The 23,791-nt window shown below is 39.2% G+C and overlaps 1 protein-coding gene across 12 annotated transcripts in view; it reads left to right on the forward strand.

Moving 5' to 3' along the window:
• RAPGEF2 (Rap guanine nucleotide exchange factor 2) overlaps nucleotides 1–23,791 on the forward strand; it is a 305,030-nt gene that overhangs the window by 177,627 nt on the left and 103,612 nt on the right. Inside the window, exon 1 of one of the 12 annotated variants that reach the window (XM_084626376.1) lies at nucleotides 16,084–16,207. The exons of 8 other annotated variants lie outside the window; for them this stretch is intronic. In XM_084626376.1, the coding sequence (XP_084482502.1) occupies nucleotides 16,154–16,207 (54 nt within the window). In that variant the 5' untranslated portion in view covers nucleotides 16,084–16,153. Of the gene's footprint in view, nucleotides 1–16,083; nucleotides 16,208–16,905; nucleotides 17,064–23,791 lie in introns of those variants that run through there. 3 more of the 12 variants (XM_084626386.1, XM_084626377.1, XM_084626378.1) reach the window with 3 other exon arrangements.

The raw sequence follows: 23,791 nt of genomic DNA on the forward strand, positions 1-23,791 counted from the left end.
AGGCTTCCTATAGGATATTAGGCAAGACATTTTAATATTAAAAGAATAAGAGTTACATGACTGGCTGATCCAACTACACTGCGAATATCTCAAGCTTTTAAAAAAATTGAACAGTCCAAATGCTTGTGATAGTTGCTAATGTTTACTTAGCTCTCAAGCTTTTGGAATAGCACATGCAAGTAAAGTTTAAACAGGAGAAAAAGATTTTGTTATATAATTATATAGAAAAAAATGTTTAAAATAGAGGTGTGGATATCAACGGATTAGATAGATATAGGGAATGGGGGTTATAGATGTATTGCTACCAGTCTTAGGATGGATGGAGTTCCTGTGACATTCATCAGCACCCTCTAACACATTGAGTTTCGGAAGAGTTAAGGGAGGTGATGCCTGGTTAGATAGCCCTGATTCCTGTCTTGAAGAGTCAAGGGCCTTTTCTTACATTTTAGCTAGGACGATATGGGATGAGGGAAAGGTCCTGTTCAGATCCCAGGGAAATGCCACCATCACCACACACAAAAAGAATAAAGGATCAGAATAAAAGAACAGAGGGATTAGAAAAAGGATATTATAAAGAAACACTAAGCCCAATTACAAAGAAAGCAAACTTAAAGAAATTAATGCATTCACTTCTAATAGGCAAGAATGCAAAGCATATTCCTCAACAATGCAGACTTTATGGCACTGTAATATGCCTCACTAATGCAATTACCTTGCTTGTAAACTCAAATGTTCTGTCTGCTAATTTCAGTGCTCCTTATTCTGTACAGTAAATTGATGCCAATATAGTCATATACTTAAAGCTGACTTTCCAATTTGATTTTTAATGTAATACTTCAGCCATTATAGTTTGTATCAAAGTGAATCTAAGAACGTGATTTGTCAGCCCACATGCACTTTATATCAATCACAAGAAATGAGTTTAGTATGAAAAAATCACTGTCAGTCTCCCAGACCTCAGCAGCTTCAATTTCATATTCCTCACAATCTTAACAAATTTCTAATGCATTTTATTTATTTATTTTAATATAGATTCTTTTACTAAAAATCCTTACACCAGGTGAGTGTTCATTCCAAAATGCTGATTTCATATGTGGTTCTTCCATTCTCACTGAGTTTATTTGCAGAAGATGAGTAAATAAGTTGCCAGGGCTGTGCAGAGCCTCCTAGCATGCAAGCAGGACCAGGAAAATCACTGGGGAAAAGTGATAGCTTACAATTTTAACACTGTTCTCAGGGGGTGTAATGCCCACACTTTTGTACATGAATACATATTTGTGTAAATGTCTATATAACATCTGAAACATAAAAATTTAAATTTATTTGAAGGTTAAATCTATTGGCAAAGGAGTGAGGGTGGGTCCATAATGCGGTAGAACCTAGCAGGAAGAATATTTATGCCGAGTAATTTTATTTCTTTTAAAAAAAAAGAATCTAATTTTAAAACATTCTTCTGTTTTTTCCTAACTTTTTTAATGACATTTCATGGTGATGTCACCCCAAATTTGCAGAGATTGTCAAGATAAAATATATTCAACTTACTCTAACATAAATAATCAAATGCTAAATGTGTATAGATAATATTAAAAGTACTCATTTCTGAAGTGTATGTATGTACTGTATAAGTGAGTGTGTATCTTTAAGAGTGAGACATAAACTCACAAAAACGAGGAAATTCTGGATTGCGCTGCCATTCTCCCAGAAAGCAAAGGATTTCTGAGGCTAGTACAGCAGCTTTAACCTGCTTTGTCTAGAAATTGCAATACAATGGTCCTCTGTGGAGATGCCAAGGAACAATAGGTGAATATATATATACATACAGTACCGTTCCATGTGTGCTGCAGTTTCCAGGAAATCATGGCCTGTTAGCCTCAGAATTGGTTAACAGGATGTACTTCTGTCTTTTTACTATATTAAGGTATTTCTCTTTTTTAATCAGGATGTAAAAAATTATCATTTTATTCCATAGAATATGCAGGTGATGAATTAAACAGGTAATGTAAATCAGAAATGAGTGTGTGTTAGAACAGAGATTGTTCTTTCTTCCTGTTAATAGTATGCAATTGCAAATTAATGCAAAGCAGTTCAGAATTGTATGCAGTGTGCTGTTTATCCAAGTTTCAGCTTCTGTCTGAGGATGTCTATTTTTATATATTACATCATCTCTGCTGCAGAACTTGTGTATCCATTGGGATTTGCCGTTCTTTCATTCCCCTTGGAAAGAGAGCTTGTACTGATGTCATAATTGGACGCATCTTTTGGTTGCATTTGGAAATTCAAAGTAGAGTGCTGTGTATCATGTCATACAGTGTTTCAGGCAATTTAGGTGTCAGTAATAATACTGCCAGTTTGGGTTCTGTTTTCAATTTGTGAATATTGACAATGCTCTGTTTGTAAACATGTAAAAACTTTCTCAAGAAAAATGTAGATTTACCACAATAAGGATGAGTTTTTATCATCATCTTATGAGGTGGATTTTTTTTTTTTACTATTGCAATGTATAATTTTGTCTAGCTGACATAGGGATATTGATGTAGCATTAAATGCTAGCTTTATCTTTAAAACTAAAATGTATGCTCACTTTTTCAACAGAAAAATCAAGTTCTCATGCATAACTCTGGTTTCCTAAGCTGATCATTCCCAATGAAAAAATAGCTAGAATTTCTGCTATTTATCTTTAGGTGCAAGGAATATTAAAATGTTTTAATTGCGATGTTTTCTTTTGTTGTTTTTAAACAGTTAGTATAGAATGTCTACCTTCAGGTTAAGGTTATACAGTATCAAACAATTAATACCTTGCAATTAATACCTTACATATCTGTTGGTATGTGGGGGTGGTCTATGTGTGGATAGACTTGGGTTTTTTTATATTGCTTGCACAGCTCTTTAAAATTTGCAGACTTTGTTAGGATGTCAACACCATTTAGATAAATAGAAAGGTAATAAATGTCTGGTCCTTTAATACTTGCTCTCTCTTTAAAAACTTTTAACAAGGGTGCCAATCCTTTTGAGTTATTTTGAATCTTCTTAACTTACCATTTTACAGAAAGAATTTACTTAAAACGGAAAAGTTCAAAGCTCTTATAAAATATTTGTTTTAATTAAGCATTTAAACTGAGCATCACTAACAAAATATACAATTAAAAATGCACAAGCCATCACATTTCAGAACAGTGTATTAGAGAACCTATTCCTCCTTCACCTACTACCAAGATTTAGGACATTATCCACACTGCGGGAGGGCATTGCTGCAGCTATGTTGCTGTCATGCCATGACATAGCGGTTTTCCATTGCTGTAGTTAATCCAACTCCCCAAGCAACAATAGCTAAGGGTATGTCTTCACTACCCGCCGGATCGGCAGGCAGCGATCGATCCGGCGGGGATCTATTTATCGCGTCTAGTCTAGGCGCGATAAATCGACCCCCCCAAGTGCTCTCCCATTGACTCCTGTACTCCAGCACCGCAAGAGGCTCAGGTGGAGTCAACAGGGGAGTGGCAGCAGTTGACTCACCGTGGTGAAGACACCATGGTAAGTCGATATAAGTACGCCGACTTCAGCTACGTTATTCACATAGCTGAAGTTGCATAACTGAGATCGATTCCCTCCCCCCCACCCACCCAGTGTAGACCAGGGCTAAGTTAATGGAAGAATTATTTTGTCAACCTACCTATTTCCACACCCCTCCCTGACTGACATAGCTATGTCTGTCTTTGTGTGTCTAAGGGCTTGTGTTCGCTACCTGGGTAAGTCGACATAGCTTAGGTCAACTTACCCTCGGTGTCTTCACTGCATTGATGGGAGATGCTCTCTGGTCAATTTCTCTTACTCTTCTTGGAGAGCTGGAGTACTGGGGTCGACTGTAGAGTGCTCTGCTGTCAATTTAGCGGCTCTTCACTAGACGTGCTAAATCAAATCCCTGCTGCATCGATTGCAACAGCAATGATCTCCCCATAGTGAAGACCCAGCCCTAAGCTTTAAGTGTAGATCTTGGCTCAAGCTCAGCATATGATACTTCTCTTCCCAAGTTTCAAAGTTTTAACAGTGGTTGAGAACAGTGGCACTTTGCAGTTCTTGCAACTGTCAAATACTTCAGAGGAAAATCAGTATTCTCTAACTCTGTTTTGCCTACTTAGTATTAGCCCTAAATGGCAATACCTAAAGGGCGCAACGATGATTGGGGTCCTGTTTTGTTAGGTGCTGTGCAAACACATAGTGAGATGGTTCCTGAAGAAATCACAGTCTGAACAGGTAAGACACACACAAGGTAGAAGGTGAAACAGAAGCACAGAGAGGTGGTGTGACTAACCCAAGGTCAGGTAATAGATTAGTGTCTGAGCCAGGATCAAAACCTAGAACTCCAGCTCCCAATCTAATGCCCTGTCCAATACAGTGCACGGTCACAAGGATATTCCATGTATTTGGGCTAAATATGCCCTGTATTTCATGTGCTCCCTTGTATTTTTCAGGCTTTCTTGTTGTTATTCTGAAGGAATTATTTTAAAAGTTTATAAAAAATTAAACATAAGGAAATCCTTACAATCAGCTGCTTTGGTGTCGGTCGTCCAGAGCATGTCTGACTTGAAGTAATATAAAAGAAGTTGCCTAAGGTTTATTCAGGATGGATCCTTAAGGTTGTTGATAGCAGGATAGTTTATCATTTGTGATGTACTATTGCACAGTGAGAGTCGTTACAGAACATGAATAGGAATCAGATTAATTTTAGTGGGATATAGTTGCATCTCTTTTATTTAGAAGCTGTGTTTGATTAAAAGTGGTATTTAAGGGTGAATCACAGGTGTTCAAAAACACTTGTTTGTAAGATTCCAAAAGAGGAAATACAGCTGCTTAAACATGTAATTAGCATTGTATTTTAACCAAATTTTAAAATCCTTAGGATGTCTGCAACTCAGAGAGTTGCTTCCTCTGGTTGAGTGACATCACATCTACTTTTAAACATGGATACACATTCCGTTATAAACCTTTGTTTCCAAACAGTCTTAACTTGGTAAAATTTTGGGCAGAAATTCACGTCCACAAGTGCATATTTAGTGTAAGTGCTGAACAAAAATCAGTTGAACTATCTGAGTTATTTATCCATGAATAAAGATGTAAAGTAAAATTTTTGAGTGCCTAAGACTGTTTTGTAAATAAGATTTAGGTATTTTCAAAAAATTTACTTAATGTCCCCTTTAGGAGGGAAAAAAATCTTCAATCCACATATAGCTTTCAATGAAGAAATTGCCGTAGTGTAAAGAAATGGTTACAAACAGAAATGCTGAGATTGAAAACAAAGATGAAAATGTAGTACTGCAATATGCATGGTCAGCACATATTCAATTGCTTAAAACTTTATTTGTAAATCAAACTTCTACAAATATATTGCAGGCACTTGTTATCAGTGTGGATCAAGTGTATGACATGTATGAAGTTTGTAAACTTCACCCATGTGTATCAGAGCACTAATAACTTCTAACTTTTAAAAAGGCTATATGTATCTTGTACTACCACAAAATTAAAAATAATTGTCATGAATTTGTTGAAACTCATTTTAATCCATATCACTGAAGAGGGTTAAGATGACCACATAAAATGAATAAAATATGGATTTTAGTTGTCAATAGTAACTAATTGTAGTAGTATATTTGAGGAACTTACATTCATAGAATTTTTTTTTATTCATCTAGAAATTGTCTTTTTTCTGTCTAAACTTTCAGATAGATTCAGTACAATTTTAGTGCTGCTTGGCACAAAACCAGCACAACCAATTTTGCTGTCTATATCAATGAACATAGTTGAGATATGAAAACTAGAGTATACTGGCTAAAAATTTGATAAAATGCCAATTTATATTTTTAATTTTTATTGTATCTCACTAGTTTTTTCACCTCCCCCAAGTTACCTAGTGAGTCTTGAAAGATCTGGAAATATCCATGACAGTAGATGAAAGATACTTAAAGTTAGCATACCTGACAATAAATAACAGAAAACAAAATGGCGTAGCATTAAAACTAGACTGTAACAATTTCTATATTTGGTAGGACTAAGATTTTACTTGATTTTTTTTTCATGGATAGATTATAGATTTTGCAAAGTGTTTTAGTATTCTTTTAAATAAGTTAAAATGGTTAATGTAACGTAACTATATTTTGTTACTGATGTTTGAACCCATTGACCTTGTTACTGGAGGGGGCAATCCAGTGAAAGGTTGTCACCATTTGCCCTGCAACCCTGGGTACCTTTATAATGTTTTGCTGCTGAAGCTCCCTGCCTGGTACGCTCATAACCAGTCTGTGAGCATCTAGGTCACACCCTGAAGTGTCCGTGTGCTGGACAGCCCTGCTTCAGCAGCTCTCACCCTAGCAGCCTGTCTATAGCCCCACTCTTGCTTCCATCAGACTTGGCTACGACCAGCAAGGTGATTCCAACGCACACTCAGTCCTGAATTGTACCAAAACCGTGTGCTTTGCAATGTCCAGCCCTCTCTTGGATAGTTCAGGGAAATCATAAGATTAATTTGTTCCTCTAAAGACACAAAAGTGCATTACAGCTTGGTATTAACTTAAGTGGGGTAACTACTCCCTTCCATTTAAACACAGCACTGAGTTATTTGGGGTATGTAATAAGAGTTTCAGTTACAGACGTCTCTTCTTATCCAAAATCCAACAAGGCATACTCAAATGTTAGAAACAATGTCCCATTTACTAAAATTTAGGGTAAGAGAGAAGGAAGGAAGACCAGAGAGAACAACTCTCTCTCCTTTTTCCATCTAATTCTGAAAGAAGGTTTTGGTAGCCCACAAGGTCATTTCCTCTCTGTCTTTGTAGTCTCAAATGGAAAGGTTCAAGTCTGAACTTTCTCAGAACCATCAGGCTCACAGTAATAAAGGAAGCCACCTTGTCTGGGTGATGAGCCTAGGGTGCCCAGTGATTAACACACATACTCTGGTCTAAGGGAGCAGTGAAGAGCATAAATTGGCTAGAGTTCAGGGCAATCCACCTGGTCCTCAAAAATATCCTACCACTGTATCCTCGTGACAACAGTCAACAGAACAGCTGTGGTGTACATGAACAAGCAAGGAGGTACACAGCCATCCACTCTCAACAAGACAATTCTTATGCATGGGGTAGAGAAGAAGCTAAAATTCATTTGGGCACTTCCACATCTCTGGAGAACTCAGTTCCATAGCAGGTAGACAGAAGACCAGATGAGGACCCAGTGGAGTGGGTGTTCTATCCCATCCTCTTTCAAGCTAACAACATGGAGATTTGGGTCTCTATTACTGAGCCTTCTCACTTATCCTTCTGCCCAAAGAGGAATGCCACATTCTTTTCAAGACACACGAATTTATAATGTCCTCTATTAATCTTGGCCTCAGAGGGTCACGTATGCCTTCCCTCCCCTCCCCCCTCCACACCCTGTACTTTTTTCGCAGTTAGAAAGCAGGAGAAGGCACAGTAATTCTAGTGTTTTTATTTTGTCATTGAGATCCTTGTTTTCCAATCTGATTGATACACTCTTGTAGCTACTTTCCACCTACCAAGCTGAGAGAACCTGCTAAATAATGGGGTGACCTCATAGCCATCCAGACTCAATGAGACTCCAATTATCTGTTTGGATATGGAAAGGAGACAGTTAAAGCAACAAAGCTCTTCCTGCACAGTAATTACTGACATCCAGAAAATAGCCCTCCACTTCAGAATGAACTAGCCAAGGACAGATTTCGTAATAGGTGCCCAGAGCCTGCTCCTCTAAAGTTAGCCATTATATTAGAATTCCCTTAAGATGGACTAACCCTAGGGCTAAAGGACTACTGATATTTTAAAAAAAAAAAAAAAGTGCTAGTATAGAGAAGCAATCTGCTTGTATGGTGGAAGAAAAAATATTGCGAAGAAACAGTTTCTTTTTCAGAGGGGTTATTATAAGGTAATGATTGAAGAGAAAATTATTTTTAAAACTCTAATCGTGTCTTTATGGCCAGATACATAAATCTAAAATTATTATTAATTTTTTTAGTGTTTAACAGTAATCATAAAAACAGTTCTATATTTCCTTTTAAACGAATAATGTTGTTAATATGCATTAAACTCCATCTAGATTTATGTAGATGGTAAAATTTTACTTTTATGGAAGCCGACTGTAAAATTAAAATCAGAATAGATGAAATTTTTAAATAAATGACTGAATGGCATCGACTATATATCAAATATTAATGGCATATGTTTTAGATAATCTTTTAAAATAAAAATTTAGACAGTGGAACCATGATATATGAGTTACAGGAGTGCAAAACAGTGAATGGAAAAAATGTCACTAGTGCAAAAACACATTTTGAATAAAGCATAATTAAAAATAAAGTACAAGTGTTTTTGCATGCTGAGTCTTTGTGGCAAGGTTTTATCTAAAGTAGGTTTTTCCAGCTAAATTATAAATCCTGAAAATGGGGGGGACACACTCATTACAAGAGTGCCACAAGAAGTTCCACAGTTGCCTCATATTTCTGTTCCAAAGCAATTGTCAGCTGTCAGAAATGAAGACTTGATGATGGTTGTAGAATACTTTTCGTACGTTTGGCACCGTGCTGATGTTTTGAGGCATATGACATACAAAGGTAAGAATGTTTTCTTTACTAAAAACTGAGAGCTGAGTACACAAGGTGACAAATCGGTCTGTAATCAAAGGGAAGATTGGCAGACCACAATGCATCAAGCCCAGCTGAGGCACCAGTCTGACTGTACTCTGGCCTTGTCATTTATATTAAAGTTCCGGATTATAGATTCATCTGCAGTAATAGCTCAACAGAAGGGCATTTGTTCAAATGTTCTGTAACATTAGTAAATGGGTTATCAAAATAGCAGACATTACAATGCAGTAACTGTAGCTTTGGTGTTGCCAGGATATTAATTGGTTGCAATGAGCTTCATTAATTTAACAATGCCACTGCCTGTCTGTTTGTTTTAAAAGGTGAACTGGTGATATTTATCATGTTTAATCCTTTACGTTTTGGCTGAAGTAATAACATTTTAACAAGAAAAACTCTATGTGGTGAATTTGATAAGTAATTTGTTTAAGAGCGGGTTAGACAAACACCTGTCAGGAATAATAGATAATTAGTCCTGCCTTGAGTGTAGGGGACTGTAGATGACCTCAAGAGGTTCCTTCCAGTTCTGTGATTCTGTTTGTTCTTCTTTGAGTGATTGCTCATGTCGATTCCAAGTAGGAGTGTGTGCGCCGCATGCACAGTTGCCGGAAGGTTTCTCCCCTAGCGATATCCGTCAGGTCAGCTGTGGAGCCCCTCATGGCACCTTCATGGCGGTGCATTTAGGTTCTTGTCTACCCGCTGCCTCTTCAGTTCCTTCTTATCGCCAGTGACTGTTGTTGGAACAGCGCTCTCTTGCTAACAGCAAACGATCCCCTAGTGGACTTTTCCCCTGTTCTGACTCAGCTGGCACCGTTGACTCCGGCCTCACCGGGAGGTCCGTCGAGTCCGGTTCTAGTGGACTCCCTGGTGTGGGAGCGTCGGGAGGAGGACATAAATCTTCCACCTGTACTGGATGCCTTTAAGGAGGCTAGGGACCTCATAGCAGTGACTGTGCAGTCCCCCGCACCTGCAATGGCACCAGCACTGCAAAGAGGCACCATGCCCTCTAGGGGCAAGCTGACGATGATGAGACACTGCTCGCCCTCACCTTGGCACCGCTCCTCAGCACCGTTTCGCTACACACCGCTTTGGTTGCTGAGGTTGGACTGGTAGGCCTTGTCGGACTCTGTGGTGGAGTCGTACGCCTCTGGGTGAAGCTGGCACTGCTCCTGGCACCGCCCGAGGCAGGAGGAAGGGCAGCCACTACCCATGATGTCCTGGCCTCCACAGTGGCAGGCACCAGCTCAATGGCCCTTCTGAACCCCGTGGGCATACCACCATGCCCAAGGGCCAGGGTCCAGATCCTTGTTGGGGGTTTCGGAGGCATGGATCCCTCCATCATCAACATCGGTAGCCCGGGATCCTCTGCTAGGGCAGGAGATGGGTACGCTGGTCGGCAGGGAGTCTGCTGTGGGACCCGGGGCCGGTACCGAGATAGGCCCAGGAACCAGGACCGCTCAGCATAAGGGGATCCCTGAGAACCAGTGGCAGGAAGACCTGGTGCCTCTGGGGGCATCTTCCACATCTTCCCTGGATAAAGTAGTGGTGGGCACTTCCATGGACAATAGGGCACACCAAGAGTTGCTCAGGAGGGTGGCTCAAAACTTAAGCATGCAGGTGGAGGAAGTCTCAGAGGAGACCGATATGACACTCTGGTCCCTGAAGGTCCTTTGAGGGTGGCTTTGCCCCTCATGAAGACTATCCATAACACCCCTAAGGTGTTGTGGCAAACACCCTTCTCTCTTCCCACCCCATGGCTAAAGAGGTAGAGAGGAAATACTCTGTGCCCTATAAGGGGTACAAGCACCTGCTTACTCATCCTCAGCTGGGTACTCTGGTAGTGGAGGCGGTCAACTAGAAAGAAAGGGAGGGACAACTGGGTCCGATTCCTACATCCAAAAAGGCGAAGAAGCTGGATCTCTTTGGTAGGAAGGTGTATTTTACCAGGGGACTCCGGCTTAATGTTGCTAACCAGCAGGCAGTCCTTAGCAGCTATAGCTATAATTGCTTGAACATGCTGTCCAAGTTTCAGGAACTTCTGGCGGACTCCTGCTTGGACTTTGCGGCTGTCCTGGAGGAGGGCAGAGTCATTGTGAGGATCTCCTTATGTGTCTCCCTGGACTCGGTGGACTCAGCAATCTGGATGATGGCAACTGTGATAGCTCCAGAGATGGAGCTAAAGGCTTTAAGTGTTGGGACTCCCACTCAAAGTCCAACACACTATCCAGGACTTGCCTTTTGACTGTTCAGGGCTTTTCTCGGAGCAAACAGACACTAGGCTCCACAGCCTGAAAGACTTGCAGGCAACCCTGAAGTCCCCTGGGGCTTCATATGCCAGCCCCCCCAAAGAGAGCCTTTTAAGCCACAACCCACCGCTCACTTCTACTCAGCTCCTCCTAGGCAGGACTACAGCAGGAAGCAGTGCTGGAGTAATAGGCGGAGGCCCTCTGTCCTTCTCTAATCAGGACCAAGGCACAGCAAAGCAGCCCTCAGCCTCCAAACCAAACTTTTGAACATGCACCTGGGGCGATGCACCAGTTCAGTTCCTGGATCCTTCCCCTCCCTTTGTGAATCATCTATCCCATTTCTACCATGCCTGGGCTCAAATACTTCAGACCAGTGTGTCTTGAGCATGGTAGAATTGTGGTATTCTCTTCAATTCTATTTCCTCCTGCCTTCCCACCCACCCTTCTTTTCCCTCTTCAGGGACCCTTCTCATGAACAGCTTCTAGTTCAGGAGGAGCAAACGCTCCGATAACTCAGGGCAGTAGAGGTGGTCCCTCTGGAGTTCTTCTCCCAGTATTTCCTAATCTCAAAGGCCAAGGGTGGGCTCAGGCCTATTTTATACCGGCGAAACCTAAACAGACTCGCAAAGAAGTTGAAGTTCCGCATGGTCTCCCTGGCTTCCATTATTCCTTCCCTGGATCCGGGGGACTGGTACGCCACCCTCGACTTGACAGACACGTACTTTCATGTGTCCATAATCCCATCCCACGGATGGTTCCTAGGTTTCGTGGTCAACAACACCCACTATCAGTTTACTGTCCTCCCCTTAGGCCTCTCGGCAGCCCCTCGGGTGTTCACTAAGTGCATGGCAGTTGTGGCAGCCTTCCTGCGGAAGCAGCAAAGGCAAGTATTTCCATACCTAGATGACTGGCTAATCAAGGGCCGCTCCCAGGCCCAAGTGGAGGCCCACATGAGCCTGGTGCGGACAATGTTCCACAGGCTCAGCCTTATTTGGAACTTGACAGTGTCAACCACAACTCCCACTCAAAGAATAAAGTTCCCCGGAGCTCTCCTAGACTCCAGTCAGGCCAGGGAATTCCTCCTGGAATTTCGCTTCCTCGCCATGGGTGCCATCATAGAGGATCTCAGAAGGTAACCTACCTTTCATAACTGAGGTTCTTTGAGGTGCGTTGCTCATGTCCATTCCAAGACCCACCTGCCTCCCTTCTGTTGGAGTATCTGCTAAGAAGGAGCAGAAGAGACAGAAGATAAGCAGGGACATATATACACCACCATGAAGGCGTGACTCCAGGGGGCTCCCCAGCTGACCTGACGGGTACCACTAGGGGAAAAACCTTCTGGCCACTGTGCATGCAGTGCACACACACCTACTGGGATTGGACATGAGTAACACATCTTAAAGAACAACAGTTACAAAAGGTAGGTAACTGTTTTTTCAGTGAAGTTTTCTGAGTGTTTAGAGAAAAGTTGTGGGTAAATTTGAAGTAGTCCCACAGGTGTTTGTGAATTCTAAATCCACTGCAGCATGTTAGAGGAAAAGGCGCTGTGTGTAGAGCCCTACAAGGATACAAAATGTGTATCCACAGCCTATCTGTGATCTGCAAATATGGTCCGCAGATATAAAGCGAATAGCTGCTGATTTGCAGGGCTCCTAGATATAAAATTTGGATCCACATCCCTCCACAATCTGCAAACATGGTCCATGGATATGAATATCTGCAGCTATAAAGCGGATAGCTGCAGATTTGCAGGGCTCTACTTGTGTGGTATATGAGGCCTTTAAACTTATTCCTTATTGCAGCATTCAGAGCAAATTTCTCCCCCCCCCCCGCTCTTTTTACACCTATCAGCCATATCCCAGGAGACAAATTATTGGGGAGGGCTAGGAGGGAGAGAGAAAAATGATATAGAAGTAGTTTGACATTCCTGTGTGCACGAGGAAATTTGTGTCCAACAACACTGAGTTTTTTAAAACATTAGTTTTTAGACTTGTCCTTTGCCTTTCACTGTATTAAAGAGGAAATGTTCCCATGCATTCATTTAAGATGATGTACTGCTGTTGCTTCTGGTGTTCTGCAGGTTTTCAGAATGGGTGAAAAGGATAAAACCTGGTATCTTGTTAAAGGGTTATTCTGTTTCTAGATTCAGAAAATTTAGTGTGTTGCTAATGTATGCTCCTAGCTAACAAGTCTCCTTTTCTTTCCACCCATACCCTCATTGCATATTGTCCCTGGCCTCGTTTGCCATTCTTTTCACTCATCTCTTTCAAATTTCTCTGCAAAACACAATTTTTCTAGGAGGACTGTAAAACTCTAGTCCTCCTTATGGAAAACTTGGGTTGGATGACTAAGACTCATAACTACCTTATGACCAACTAAAACGCTAAGAGCTAAACTTGGCTTGAATATTGCTTTTCGCTCCCTTTCATCTTTAGCCATAATTTGAATATTGTTATTAAAGCAAAGTTGCATTTTACTTAACTGTTCATAATTATCTAAGATAGGATACTTTCCAGGGTATCTGAACTTTTTAGAGGTCCTTAAATGAATTCCAATTATATTTGAAATAGGATTTAAAACTTATAAAATGTTGGTCAGATTTCTGCCTTACTCATTTTATGTAAAGTGTAACGGGATTTTAATTACTTTGTTAAAAACAATTGTAGATAAAATTACTCCATATGAAGATGCTTTGATATTCAGGAGATGGGGTTGGGGGAGGGAGAGAAAGAAACAAGAGGCTTGATATCTTATGTTTTTATACATGTTAAGCAACAAAGTAACTGCCAAAGATAGTTAAAAGCCCTGCACATGAAACAGTAAACAACTGTTTTATTAGTTTAAGTTACAGCAAGGGCGGTGGCACAGGCTTTGTCAAATTTAAGAGACAGTCTTATTGGGTTTGCGATTCATAAAAGTGTTAGCTACTGAAACTGCTTCAGCAACTAAGTGTCAGTTTGGCTAGGTTGTTATGTTTCCCATCCTTCTATAAAGTCAGTGCTTTATTTTCTCATGTGAGAGAGGAGATTTGCTGTTGGTAACCAGGTAATTTTCAGTAATTAAGATGGAGGGGGGTGGTATGGTTGTCTGAGAATTCCCTGCCTTTCTCCCACCCTTCTAACTTTTTTGTTCCGTTCATATTTTCCTGTTTCTCTCAAGGGTTTTACCACAGATGGCTAGGCTGGACTCCCTTTGAGGACCATCAGTTTTGCTGCTGAGTCAAATAATAAAGTACCATGTATGTGTACAGTTTAATATATAACAAGCTGCGGTGATTGGTGCACTGTTTCCTCACCTAGGCATGAAATGTTTTGCCTTGGCAGAACTCCCATCACCTACTAGCCAGGAGTTGAAACACCAAACTCACGTTAGTGCTTGGCACTAACCACAAGGCCACCAAGCCAAACTAAAAGCATTTTTTAATTACTTTGACGAGAAGTAATATTTTTGCTTTACTTCATAATCTTGTTTTACTTTTTATAAGTTTCATGAATTGGATAATTTACAGTATCAGTGGGCAGAACTTCATTTACAACTGCCCGTGCTCGGCATTTGCAAGAATGAAACTTAAATTTAACATTTTAAAATTCTTAGTCAATTATTGAAGAATGTTAAGGTCATTTACAAATTACTATAAATACCCACACTTTTTCCCTTTGCAGAAATTTGTTTATAAAATAGAGTTGTATCAAGAAGAACTTACATAATTCAGCTTTAAAAGAATTGCTTTTAGCATGTATTAGAAAATCAAGGAGATGTGTGCTGTATTAAATGGGCCCATAAAGGTAAATATATTCCCTTTAAAAACGGCCTGATATTAAATAAATTTTTCCCTAAAATAATGTTCTAAAAATAGACTGTGGCTCTTAGTTGCCTCAGAATCCTTCTCTATTAAACTTAATTTTTACTAAATGTCTAGCCTAATTTGCCAACAATCAGCGTCAGTACAGAAAATTATCACTATGTAGCAAGTTAGACGAATTAACATAGGGTGAGTTATTTTGGTGGAGACAGCTGTAGAGTACATGTTAATATTTTTCAGGATTCATCTTTCATGTGTGTTTATGCATGTTTAATAGCTTTTAGCTTCATAGACTGCATATTTATATATATTTTTTACAATAGCAGCAGCAAAAAAGTTCTTGTTTAGTTCCTCAATGGTGGTCTCTGATTTAAGGAATCTACTGTAAATATGTAGCATAGATCAAATTCTAGCAACATGACAGCTTAATGGCCGAGTAGCAGGTTCTGTTTGTTGGCAATGGCTCGGTCTCCACTGTCATCAGTTTGTGACCCTCCAAAAATTTGTGTTGTACACAGATGACATTTATTTTATTGCTTGAGTATTTTCCCTGTTGCATTATAGCTTGTCTGTAGCATGATGCTGCAGATATAAAACTGGAAGTAATGTGTTTTCTATGGGAGTGTCTGGGTAAATTGCTCCATTTTAAAATGTAATTTTCATGCACCATGTACATGACTGAAACTGTCAAAGTTAGTCTTTTTATATCTCCTGGATTGTTCACTCCATTGTTTTAATGGAAATTACTCAATCTCCATATAGAAGTATAATCTGTTTTCAAAAATATGGTTGTTGGTATTTGTGAAAATTCAGAATCTTACCTATACCAGTCCAAAGACATTTGGAGTTGGAGTAGTGTTTAAACGGTTCAAAATCCATGAATGCTTGTCAAGTGTGCTGTTTATAAATACTTGACAGAGATGTTTTACAGCTTTGCAGCAATTTTACGTTTGGGTGAGTGAAGGAGAAGGTGTTGTCTAACACATTTCTTTATCTTCACCTGGGTGAAAAATCCTATTTAGTCTAGAGCTTGTGTTGAAGTAAGTCTTGCTCCTTATTCCCTCCCTGTCTTCAGTTACACTCTTTTGGAGCGAGCACTCAGTGGATTCCTTCCCTCTGGGACTTGCTTGACCTACAGAAGCTGATATAATACAGGCAAGAGCTTGTTACTTTATCTGACTTGTCCATTTCTACCTTAATGAGTGAAATGGTTTAAGTATTTGAGGGGGTGAGCCGCAAGGAATGTGTCTTCCATTTGAGTCGAAATTTCCGTGTATAGAGGGAAAGGGAGGGAGAGAGAGAGAGAAATCGACTTACATCACTGGAACTGCATTGAGAGTGCCTGTCTGTGCAGGTTAAGAGACAGACTACAGTGTCTTTGCTTTCTGGAGGAAGCAGCAATGCCGTTTGTATCCTAAGAGGAATTTTTTATTTAGAAAAGGAAGCATTCTTTCTACCCAGGAAATGGCTTTCCTTGTGCGTTGCTATGCCAACTGCCTGCAGCCATGGTCTTCCAAAGTAAGCACAATAACGTAATTATATTGGCATATTACATTCAGACTCGTGATTCTCTAGGTTTTTGTGTGTGTAACTGTGTTGTATTTCTGTTACTGACTCTCGGTAGTAGACATGCTTGCCTTGAGTCTGAGGGTCAGACATCATGAAATTAAATGTCCATCAATGTCATGCTGCTAAGATTAATTGTGCAAACTTGGTTAGTTGAGTGGAACAGAGATCACTGGTCACCACTCTGTCAGCTTCATTAGCAGCCAGGGAGGAGGTCCCTATGCACATGCTCTGTCCTGATTTTTGGGGGTGTGCTGTGTAGGGGTGTGTGTGTGATTGTAAATGAAACAGGTTTATTAACCATGCTTGACTGAATGCTGGAGGCTGGTTCTAACAACCTGACTAATATAATACTGTATTAAGCCTTTTTGAGGGAGTCTCTGTGCAGTCAGCCATTTTAGCTTTTTTTTTTTTCCTCCTTTTTCTTTTCCTCCCATTCTTCAGTCTCAGGGAATGATCTTGTTCACTTGGAAGAATGCTGGATGTTTAGGGCTTCATCAGACTCCCTACATCCTGACATGCTTAGACTTTCAGTGTTACAAAAATGGAGACGAACGCTGTTGTTTGGATTGCTTTTCTGTATTACAAGTGTGAGAGGTTTTTTGAGCTTAGTGGTAGTGACACTTTAAGCTCCAGCTTGGTTCCTCTCCCCCTTCTTTTTGTAATTTAATGCTATAGAGGGTGACTTTCCATCCATGAAAAATTGGTACATGATGTGTAAATTCAGTTCAGCATATGTTTCTTCATTATGAAACCACTAGCGATCCCAGCTAACCATGGAGTTATGGGCCAGCAGGAGAAACATTCAGTAAGTATCGCAAATTCTGTTTGTTCTATCAATAACCTGTCACAGTTAACTGCTTTTAAATTGGAGCTGCTTCTTTTATTGCTGATCTGCTTTAATGATGGTAGTTTTAATGGTGGTATTCAGGGGGAAAAAAAGTTGCACCTGTGACAATATTAAAATTTTTATTAAATGGTTGTATGTCATACTTTTTAGAAAAGACATAAATCACTTGATTCTTTTAAATTGTTTTTTATTTTAAATGAAAAAATGTTAAGACAGTTGTCTTGGTTGCGGCTTATAAGCATTCTATTTCAACTTTTCACTTGTGTATTTCATAACTTTTCAAAAGCATACATCAGGTGTATACTGAGTGACCTATATTTTAGGAGATTGTGGGGGTAAGCTTGATCGGTAGTGTGTGGTGCTAGAATGTGATAGCTTTCTAGCATGAGAGGATGCGTTAGTAACTAGTTTGGTTATATGTCTAATATGGTCATCCCACTAATTGCTTAAAAATGTAAAACCATTGGTGAAAATTCAGAATAATTTAGAGTGAACAAAAGCTATAAGTACTGGTGCTTTATAATTGATCCCATGAGTCAGCTACACTTTTGCCATGCTGTAATCCCATCGGCAACCACTCTTTGTTGTTTGTGAGAACAGCAACTCTTACGAGTCTGAGTCTCGGGTGTCAAAAAATGTGAGTTGGTAGACTGTTCTTATAAAAGAAAAACCTTGGAAACTTTAATTCATTTTCTAACAGTTAATGCTGTTACTTAATACACACAGCTTTATCAGTTTATGCAGTACAATTTTCAGTCTCTTCAGTAATTTAGAAAGGTTTTTACAGATAGTGTGAACGTGTATAGACATACATGTGTATGTAATATAGTAGAATATACAGTACACAGAAGTGGTGTACTGTGTATGAGACCCATTTAGAGATGAAAAGTCCTGGAAAGATGTGATGGGAGGAACTTTATATGGAAATATTTTATTCATACATTCAATGTAGGTAAGATGCAGTGACTTTTAATTTCTGCTTTTCTAAGCATTTCATCTAGAAATGCCTCACAAAAAGTTGTATAGACTTCCGTAAAGTATGTAGCAGACATAGTGTGGAACCTCCTATTGAAAACTATATTGGTTCATGCTGTTAAGCTTGAGTGTAATTAATTTAATGGTCTTGTTTCATTCTCCTTATAAAGGAGTTCACATTACCAAACTCTTGGCTGTTCATGGTGCGCTAAAGAGTTTGATACTAATGAAAAGATTGAAATATCATGGAGACTAAGCTACTTCTCCCTCTTAAATAAGTTCTACCAGGCCTGATTGAGGATGTTTGTAAGATTACAAATTGAATTGAAAATGATAACGTTGTGTTTGGTGCTGGTGTTCACTCAGTTTTCATCTTCATTAGTCTCCTTGTTCCTCCCACTTCTCCCTCTAAGAATGTTCTTTCAAGGCTCTAAATATGCTGTAGAAATAGAGTAAGAGTCTAAAGAAAATGCAGTCATTACTTGTGGGTGGCGGGGAAAAAAAGCATGAACTTGTTATTCTACAGATCAAAATTTTTATAAATTGTGCCTCTCATAATCTAATATTGTTATTTCAAATTAATGTAATCACATGGATTAAGAATTTCACTGTAAGGAATATATTCTAGATAATTTTTAAAATTGAAAATAGGAGTGAGAAATTAAACCCTCAAATGATACCTTGATAAATCAGATTCTAACAAGATCACAATATGCATGTAAAATTAGAAGAATCATATATCGTGAGATAATCCTAGTGCAAGGTTATATATATATTTTGTATTAACAAAAGCATTAGTTAAAATGAAAGCCTTGATGTAAGCTTAAGTCTTTGTCACATGTTCATAACATGAACATTTCTTCTTTGGGTTGAAACTTTCCATGATTGTTCTCAGCTCAGAGGTGATTTCACTGGAAAACAGGAGGGAAAATCTCAAAACTGGTTAATGAGCTATTGGTGGGGGGAAGAACTTCAAAGTTTCAAGATACACATTTTTTTCTTGGTATTATAAAAAAAATGCACATAATTTTTATTGGTAGGCGACAGGATCTGAGAGTAAAATAAATATGAAAATGTTCTGATTTGAAAAATCACTGCTGAGCAGGCCCTGTTAGCATATGCCAAAATTTTATGTCATATTAAAGAAGCCCTATCCCCTTTGTGACATCCTAGGGTACTCTTTCCCAGCTTGACCTGCACAAACAATTTGCAAGTGGCAGAGTGCAAGTGTCTCATCGATTCACAGGATTTAGCTCTGTGTGTAAGAATTTAAATTAGGGTATGTCTGTACTGCATTTTAAAAGCCGAGGCAGCAAGTCTCAGAGTCCAGATCTACAGCCTCAGGCTCACGCTATGGTGCTAAAGGTAACTGTAGACATTTGGACTTGGGCTCCAACTTGCTGCTGCTGGTTTTAAAACAGTGTAGATATATACCCTTAGTTCCTACCATTATAGTTACTTCTTTTCCAGATGTATTGTTGCTCTGTTAGCCCACTGCTGCAGAAAAATGTCTTAATACCGAAATTAATAGAAAACACAAAGCTTCAAATTTATCACTTCTGCCACAGTGAGTTATTAGAGAGGGTGATGTAATATTTTTTATTGGACCAACTTCTGTTGGTGAGAGAGACAAGCTTTTGAGCTACACAGAGCTCTTCTTCAAGTTTGGATGTCTACACAGCAATTAGACACCTGCAGTATGCCAGCTGACTCTGGCTAAGGGGCCTTTTAATTGCAGTGTAGACTTCTGGGTTTAGGCTGGAGCCCTGGCTCTAGGACCTGTGAGGTGGGGACAGTCGCAAAGCTCTGGCTGCAGCCTGAGCCCGGTAGTTGTATACTGCAGTGAAATAGCCCCACAGTCTAAGACCCAGGAGCCCGAGTCAGCTGTCACGGGCCAACTGCAGTTTTTCTTTGCAGTGTAGCTATACGCCAAGTGTTACAGTTAAATGCAAGGTGGAACAGATTGTTCAGCATAAGTAGTTAGCACATACTCTAAGGGACCATTGCAGGTAGGGTGGCCCAGTAGCACCTCTGCAGTCATAGAACAAAAAACAAGGGGGGTAGCAGGTTACAGAATGTGGCAATAAGTCATAAATTCAGTGTGTCTATTCAGTCCATGATTTTTAGTGTCTATCAGAGTTATGAATTCCATCTTGCAGGCTCACCTTTTGAAAGTGTTGTGCAGGTTTTACATTTCTGAAGAAGAGCGCTGTGTGGCTCAAAACGTTGTTCTCTCTCTTTCACCAACAGAAATTGGGTCTCTTTAATATTCTGGGGCTCACACTGCTACAACTACACTGGATACATCAGTGAGTTATGAAAATTAATCCCTAGAACTAATCAAAATTAGGTGTGTACTACAAAGTCTGGTTCAGGTCACTTAAATTCTAGAATCCATGGGCCTTTTATGTGTCTTGTTTTCTTTTTAAAAGTCAAGGAAATGCAAACCAATATTAATAATAATACAATAATAATAATTCAGTGTTAAGATTATGTATTTAAACAAAAAGTCAAGGGATGCAAATGTTAAGGTTCTCATATAATGCTCATTTATCCATGCTGCCTCCATATTGTATTTTGGAAATTAGTTACACATCTACTGTTAAACATAGTTTATGTAAATATATACAGCATGTACAATGTGAGTGATTTAAATGTCACTTTGAGAACCTTATCTTTTCCCTGTCTTGTTTTTTGTTTAACTATGGAATGTTAACACTTTATTAACTAAGTTCAAAAAGCCCATTCCTATCTTCCTCTGAAAACTGGGGTATGAAATAACCATTATATTTATACACTATTGTTCATGCATGATGACTAACTCATGAATTGCAGGATACACTGGAGTTGTGTGCACAATAGTGGATAAAAGTTATTGCTTTGAAATACAATGTTGTAATGAAGGGCATGTTTCACTGGCAGATTAGCTCAATTGTTTTCTCCTTGTGTGATTGTGTAGCCATTGCAGTCATATGAGGTGCATGGTATAAACTGGTGGGGCTACTGGCAGAGTGTTGTGAGGTCCTCAGCTCTGCATCTGACTCACCTCATTCTTTTGGTCCACCGGAGCGTGGATTTGATAATCCTAATATGGGGTATTATGGGTTATTTTTACAGGAATGAGAGTGAGCTATTGAGTCAGGAGATGAAAAGAGTCTTTTCGTCAGCGTTGTGTCAATTGAGAATTTTTATTTCCTATTCTAATTTTGTACATTCTTTTAAGACTATTGATTAGCACATATATTAATCAGATTTAAACACAAAACTGTGCAGAGGAAATGAAAACCTTTCTTTTTAATGCTAGAGGAGAAATGGCTATTCATACATTCACTTTTCTGGAAACAAGATGTATGTAATACATGAGTGATGTATGAGATGGAGAGGAGAGGACAAGAATTGCAGTATAATCATGTGATCACATGGATTAGCTATTACCTGAACATTAAAAAAGTTCAGGAAAGTCCACTGTTGTTTTCTGCTGCACAGTGTAGCTATCGCTGTTGGTTGATATTTGCTCATCTCAATGAAATATGCATTGGGGCTTGCTGTGGATATTTTTGTGTATTTAACATCTCTTATTTACCACCAAAAACTGAACAATGCATCCAGATTGGATGGTCCCATCCACTTATTCTTATCCATCTCTTATATTCACTTTGAAATAGTCTCTCTCTTAAGGCCAATGAAATAAGTCTTGGATTTAGCTAGTGATTGGTTTCCTCCTCTACATTCCTGGGAGACAGCAGGGGGTTATTGAAAGCCCATGGTAGATTGTCTCCTTGCACTCAGTTCTGGTGTCTAGCTCTAACCCTGGCCTGGTGCAGCAATTAACAGGGAAGGTTTGGCTTTGCCCCTGTAGCCCTGGGCTGGAGCATGCTCATGTGCTCTGTCATGGTGGCACATGTGCAGTCTGGTCAACATTAGGAGCTGTGGGAGTCTGAAGCATTCTCAGTGAGGATGGAATCTTGGAATTTTAGTTGCGAAAATCCAGGTCTCTACTGAACATATGCAAACTGCAATTTTTTTTGAAAAGCTTATGACGTGATTTTACAAAGGTTTATAACTTGGCTAAATGCGGGTGGGTTTTTACAAGGACAACAATGGGCACATCTCTGACATAAAGGCCATCCCTTGCCAAGTTTCACATTCCTGATTCAGAGCATTGGAGATGTAAGAGCTTTCTAAGTACAAAGTCATCAGAATTTTTTAACATGGGCAAAACAATGTATTTTTCCCTAGCCTCTTTCTTGGAAATGGCTGAACTTTTTTGACTGAATTTCCAAAAAAATTCAGTCTGAGACAGATGTCGCATTTCAGGCAAAATGGTTAAAAGTTTGGCAAAGATATAAGCAACTAAAAACAGTCTTATAATGGGAAGTGTTGGGCTACCTTAATAATAAGCGGTGCTTCCAGCCAGTCTTATAATATCATAGATGGCCAATCCAGTGGTGGTAAGTGCTCCTAAGCAGTCAGGTTTATAAGACTGCACAGTGGATTAGATATTTTCACATCTTTCCCACACAGTGACTAGTGTACATATATATTTCAGTATTCAGAATGTAGAAATGGGACTACATGGGAAGTCCACCTAGTCTAGTATACTGTCTTAGAGGCTGACTCTGGATGGTTAATAAGTTGTAGAAACATCGGGCCTAAGTTTACAGTAGAACCTCAGAGATACGAATATCAGAGTTACGAACGGACTGGCCAACCACACATCTCATTTGGAACTGGAAGTATGTGATCAGGCAGCCACAGAGATGGGGGAGCCAATACAGTACAGTACTGTATTAAATGTAAACTACTAAAAAAAAATCAAGGGAAAATTAAAAAAAAAATTTTTTTTGACAAGATAAGGAAAATTTCTGGGCTTGTTTCATATAAATTAAGATGATTAAAAGCAGCAGTTTTCTTCTGCATAGTCAAGTTTCAAAGCTGTATTAAGTCAATGTTCAGTTGTAAACTTTTGAAAACAGCCATAGCGTTTTATTCGGAGTCATGAACAACTGCCATTCCTGAGGTGTTCATAACTCTGAGGTTCTACTATTCTTGCAAATACAGGTGAAGTTGATCTGAGCTGCAGGTGCTCATCCCCTCTGAAAATTGCCTATGTAATTGCCTATCTTAATTTGCTTCTGTTGCACAGGTTAATAAGGACAAAAGCAGATCACAAGCCCAAGTGCAAAAAATAAATGAAGTTTTGTGCTTTTAAAAAAAAAAAGTACAGGATAAATAAGTACCAGCAAATAAAACTGGCAGTTAAAGACTATGTACTTGAAGCAGCAGAATGTCTGTTAGAGATGAGAGCAGCCACTAGTCAGCTGAAGTCTTGTGTCTCAGTTTCTAATTATTCATTTTCCCACATGTCAAAAGGTTTGTACTCTTCGTATACTGTATATCATGTTGCATCATTGTTACATCTGAAAAATCATAACTCTGATCTTACTGGGCATGTGAATTGGTTTCAGAATCAGTGACGTGATGAACTGCAGTATATCAAAATGTAGTATAGCTCATAATTTGACAAATTATCCATTGAGGAACCATATTTATGAGTTATAAACTTGGATTGGTTAAATATCTATACTATATTAACCTCATCTCTGTCATTCCTGGATTATACATTGGAAATTCTTAAATCCAAATTTGTTAATGTTCGTCAAAGAGAAGTGATTATCAGGAAAGAAATCAGTATGTGTTCTGCAATAAAT

The sequence above is a fragment of the Lepidochelys olivacea genome (assembly GCF_965140295.1).
Source record: "Lepidochelys olivacea isolate rLepOli2 genome assembly, chromosome: 4".
In the NCBI taxonomy this organism is placed as follows: Eukaryota; Metazoa; Chordata; order Testudines; family Cheloniidae; genus Lepidochelys; species Lepidochelys olivacea.